Below are 5,567 nucleotides of genomic sequence, written 5' to 3'. Positions count from 1 at the left end.
TTGAATAAAAAATTGGCAAAAGATCTAAACAGACATCTCACCAAATATGATACAGAGATAGCAAATAAATACATGAAAAGATGTTCCATGTCATACGGCATGAGGGAAATGCAAATTAAAACAGCAATGAGGGGATTTCCCTGGTGGTCCAGTGGTTAAGACTCCACACTCCCAACACAGGGGACTGGGTCTGATCCCTGGTCAGGGAACTAGATCCCACATGTCACAACTAAGAGCTCACATGCTACAACTCAAGATCCTGCGCACCGCAACTAAAAGATCCCGCAGGCGGCAACAAAGATCCTGAGTGCCAAATAAATAAATAAATATTAAAAAAAATAAATAAAACAGCAATGAGATACCATTACACACCTATTAGAATGATGAAAGTCCAAAACACTGACAACAACAAAAGCTGGCAAGGATGTGGAGCAACAGGAACTCTCATTCACTGCTGGTGGGAATGCAAAATAGTACAGCCACTTTGGAAGACAGTTTGGTGGTTTCTTGTAAAATTAAATATACTCTTACCATATAATCCAGCAATCATGCTCCTTGGTATTTACCCAATAGAGTTGAAAACTTATGTCCACACAAAAACTTGCACATGGATGTTTTACAAACGCTTTATTCACAACTGCCAGAACTTCAAGCAACCAAGATGTCGTTCAGTAGGTGAAAGGATAAATACATTATGGTATGTCCAGACAATGGAATATTATTAAGCATTTAAAAACTTATGAAAAGACATGCAGGAACCTTAAATACATATTACTAAGTCAAAGAAGCCAATCTAAAAATGGCACATACCATATTATTCTAACTATATGATGTTCTGGAAAAGGCAAAACTATGGAGATAATAAAAAGATCAGTGGTTGCAGGGGTTGGAGGTAGTTAAGTGATGAAAGGTGGAGCATGGAGGATTTTTAGGGCAGTGAAAATATTCTGTATGATACCATAATGATGCATACATGTAATCTATAGAATGTACAAAGCCAAGAGTGAACTGTAATGTAAACTATGAACTTTGAGTGATTACGATGTGCAATGTAGGTTCATTAATTGTAACAAATGTACCCCTCTGGGAAGGGATGTTGATAATGAGGAAGACTATGCATATGTGGGTGCAGGGGGTAAATGGGAAATTTCTGTACTTGCCCTCCAATTTTTCTGTGAACCGAAAACTGCTCTAAAAAATTGTCTTAAGAAAAAAAGAAAAAGAAATGAGCTGTTAAGCCATGAAAAGACACAATGGAATCCAAATGCATATTAGTAAGTGAAAGAAGCCAATATGAGATGGCAACATACTAAATGATTCCAACTACATGATGTTGTGGAAAAGGCAAAACTATGGCAAGAGTAAACACATCAGAAGTTACCAGGGGTTAGAGGAAAAGGAAGGATGAATAGGCAGAGCTATTCTGTATTATACTATAATGGTAGATACAAGTCATTATGCATTTGTCCAAACCCATAGAATGTACAACACCAAGAGTGACTCATCATGTAACTATGGTCTTTGGGTAATAACTGATGTGTCCGTGTAAATTCCTTGATTGTAACAAATGTACTGTTGTGGTGTGGGATGTTGACAGCTCGGGGGGCTGTGCATGTGTGGGAACTCTCTGTACCTTCCGCTCAATTTTGCTGCAAACTCTAAAAGTAGTCTGAAGTCAGCATAGGTAATACCGAAAAACTACACTTTTTAATCAGTTATAAAACAACCAGTAAGAGTTAATGGTATTCTTCTTGATTGTCCAATAATGTTGAAACAATGAATATATTCAAAACAAAAATGGTGACGCCCGGTAGAATAAACTTGATTAGCTAAATACAGTGACTACCTTTTCATCCTCATTTTCAAATGCCTTTGCATTAGGATACTATAGGCAGAGTTGAAAGCAGGAACAAGAAAGAGGAAAATAAACCAGTGTGATGAAAGTGAAGAAATGTTACAGAAATGAGGATTTCAGATAAAGTAAAAGGGGAAAAAAGAAGGTACCAATCACAGAGATCATGGATTGGATGTGTTAACCAATTAATCAATGGTTCTACCAACTTCTGATAAAGATAAATATTTCTAAGAATAAAAAAATGTAATGAAAAACGTGGGACATAATAATTGAGAAAATGCTACGTGATTTTTAAAATATAAAAATACCAGCTTAGTAACAAAAATGCTTTTCAAGAGTTATGTATATAATTAGATGTTCTGCAGTTGTCAGGTACTGGGGACACCTAAGGAAAAAAAAAAAAGGAAATGCACCATATTTATTCAGTGTCAGTGAGTACTGCACCTTAAAGAAGTAATATTCTTTTCAGCAAGAGGGCAAATGGACAGAGAAGCCCAAAGCAATACCAAAATAGTGTGAATACTGAGCTATTTAGGTAGAGGTGAACATACAATGGCTAATGTATTTAAACCAGAATTTGGTGGTTTTGATTTTTTTGTGCGTGCCCATGGCAGCAAAAGTAGCAGAGACCTAGAAGAGGCTCCTTTCAGTGGGTCTGAAAGATGTCTGGATAGTTTAGCTTCATTCTCTTGAGGTTTACCAGTTTTTTGGTAAAAGGTCACCAATAGTCATCTTTCAGCCCAATTCAATCATCTCTTTTCAACCTTGTCTTTTCTAGTTTTTCTAGAGAAATGGCACCAAATATTATTCTCTACTTTTGGAAACTCTTGCTGATTGAGAGATTACTGGGGTTCCCATTTTTCTCCTTCCTTTGCCAATTATTGATTCTCTTGGTTCTTCAGATTCTCTATCATATATATGACTGTGGGTGTGCCTCAAGACACTTGATGACAGAACACGAAAGATGCAGACTTCTTCCAATCATTTATGCCTCAAGAAGCAGAGCTTTTAATCACAGGGTCTAATCTAGACCTTAACTATTCCACAAAACATTTTAAAATTGACTTCTGCTGTGTTTTGACAATCAATGTATTTAAAATAAAACTATCACACTTTCTGCTTCATTTTCCATCTTTCATTTGTACGACTGTTCCCCTGTATATTTTTGGAAAAGCTTTAATTTGTCCTTTTCTTCTCCTCTTAAACTTTGTATAATGAAGATCCAATTTATCCTCAAACCTTTCCCCTAAGGCTGATGCTCAATAACCTAATTCTTAATTTTCTAGATGATTTAATATTTGGTTATACACCGTCCTGTCTTCTCCTTGATTAATGTATATATGATTCCCTTTTCAAATGAACTGCAAACTCTTCAGCAATGTAATATCTTTTATATAATATAGAGCTCTTAAAACTATAAACATCTGCAGAATTCTTAGTTACTGACTGAGGATTTGAAAAAAATCACTTTTTTTACCCTTTCATTTGTTGTTATAGAATTACATCTATAGAAACAATGCACATATCTCAATTTTCTCTTTAAATCACTGTGAATCTTAGATTTACTTGCCTTGTCCTCCAAGTGCAATTCTAAAAAGCGTAGGTAAGCCACAGGTGCAAATGCATCAGCTGAATGTGTGACTACTTCTGATGAATCCCTGAAATAAAAAAATGTTATAATACATTTATCTACTATGCAAAATCTGTTTTGTGGCAAGTTGCTCCTACTAGTGACTAGAAAAGACCAAAAATCCTCATTTATTTCCACTAGTATACTATTGTATACATATTTACTACATAATTAGTGATTAACATCTACTTTTAATAATCCAATATTTAATTGGGGAAAAGACTGAGAATATTAAACTTTCAAAAATAAGTAAAGACCTTTTCATCTTTATGAGGACACACAGTTCAACTTTCAGGTTCACTCAAAGCTCTCCGAACAGTTTTACAACTTGAAACTTCTATTCAATTTCATTTCCACAAATTTGGTTGGTATGGGCTACCATTAAACAGTAGTGCTTTATCTTCATTATTCTTTTCATTTTCAAGAGGTAATTCATCCAGTGTTTCACACAAAATCTCAATTATCCTTCACAAAGGCAGTACTGGTGATGGTTTTAAGCTCTAGATGAACTCTTCACACTGCAATATCATTGTTATTAAAATTGATTGTCTGACATAGCAATTACCACATTCAGGTAAAATAGTATGAACTGCTTGCTGGCACCATATGGATACATGTAAATTAACTCAACTTTTATCAAAGATACCCTGTAAAGCACATATGAATAACTAAGATTATGTGTGAAGTTCTAATAACTAATTATTTTTTATTGTTGTTTATTAAGAAAGCAATAGTGTTTTTGTATTTTAACTCAAATTCTAAAAGCAGAAATTTCTCATATCTCTTTAATGCCTTAGGAACTAGTTCCAATGTTTATATCAGTACATTGTTAGCACTTTAACCATTGTTGTTCAGCAAAATAAATTCTTACTTTGATTCTTTTCCACTAATGTAAAATATTTTTGAATTAACTTTTGTAATGCAAAGTTATTTAGCGACAATAGAAGAAATCTCAAAAGACTAGGATCCGATATATTAAATTTTCATGAGCAAAATATGCTTACTTTTCACTTGAAAGATCAGAGATAGAGAAAAAACAGTTTGATGGTAAAAAAAAAAACCAACTACCATTCATGAACCGTTAGTATCAAATACGTATCTTGTTAGTGCTTTAAAAAATTACATTAAAACAGGCTTCTATGACTTTAAAAGAAAAACATTATGATAGAAATAAAATCATTAAAGAGTCGGGATCATGAAAGAAAGTAATAACCTGCCTTCACAGACTACCTAACTGAAAGATTCCTCAATGTATAATGAGCAAGAGGAGAAAGAGAAAGAAAAGAGGAGACCCCTCTTGCTTTCTACCACCTGTCTCTCTGCCTTGTTAACTCTAGTCTGGTCGTCTTGTCTATTTACTCCAGAGTTGTCTGTTCTGGTCCTATCTTTGTTCCTCAATAGATTCAAATTCTAGTTCCTGTGTATGACCGCATTCTTACATTAAATTTCAATCTCTATGTTCCCAATCCCAGCTTTGGAAACTGACCCTGAGCCTCAATAATGCCTGATGTATGCAGCTTGGTCTTGATATCCTTGACAATGGGTACACCAAAACCGTGATTAACCTGAACCAGTGATGTGTCAGTGGAAAGGGTTTCGGGCCCTCCTCTCTCTTGACAGTTATTCCCACTAGAAACAGAAGATTGACAGCAAATAGCTCACTTAATTGATACAATTACTGCATTCTGAATCAAGATTGTTATCCAGAGAAAATATATAACATTCTGAACACTAAATGAAGAGGAATATGATTTTTATGGATTCTATTAAATCCATAATCTCTAATTGACTAATGTCATTTCATTCCGTTATACAAGGCCAGAATCAACTGGGAGACAGATAATAGATTCAAATCAATGGCTTTCAGCTTCGAACAGAATAATGCCACTACTGCTCTGCTTTTCTTTCATAAACTATCACCTGAAACTCAACTTTCAAGAGTCTCTGGTTTCTGTCTGCTTCATGGATTTCTCTGAAACCTAGAGCAGAATCTGCTGGAATACCCTCAGAGAGACCCAGAAAATTAAGAACAACTCTACAACAGCAAAAATGCTTTCCAGTTGGCTACCCTCCTCCTCTTTC

At 34.8% G+C, this 5,567-nt stretch overlaps 1 protein-coding gene across 1 annotated transcript in view; it reads right to left on the bottom strand.

Moving 5' to 3' along the window:
• Positions 1 to 2,186: 2,186 nt before the first annotated feature.
• The window catches only part of DPH6 (diphthamine biosynthesis 6), a 184,352-nt gene continuing 180,971 nt past the window's right edge, over positions 2,187 to 5,567 (bottom strand). The window contains exons 8-9 of the mRNA XM_007462505.1: positions 3,426 to 3,513; positions 2,187 to 2,240 (exon numbers count right to left, since the gene is read on the bottom strand). Coding sequence (XP_007462567.1) covers positions 2,187 to 2,240; positions 3,426 to 3,513 — 142 coding nt within the window. The remainder of the gene's footprint in view (positions 2,241 to 3,425; positions 3,514 to 5,567) is intronic.

This window comes from Lipotes vexillifer, unplaced genomic scaffold (genome assembly GCF_000442215.2).
Source record: "Lipotes vexillifer unplaced genomic scaffold, Lipotes_vexillifer_v1.1 scaffold164, whole genome shotgun sequence".
Taxonomy (NCBI): domain Eukaryota; kingdom Metazoa; phylum Chordata; class Mammalia; order Artiodactyla; family Lipotidae; genus Lipotes; species Lipotes vexillifer.
This window is presented reverse-complemented; position numbering and strand designations above follow the sequence as displayed.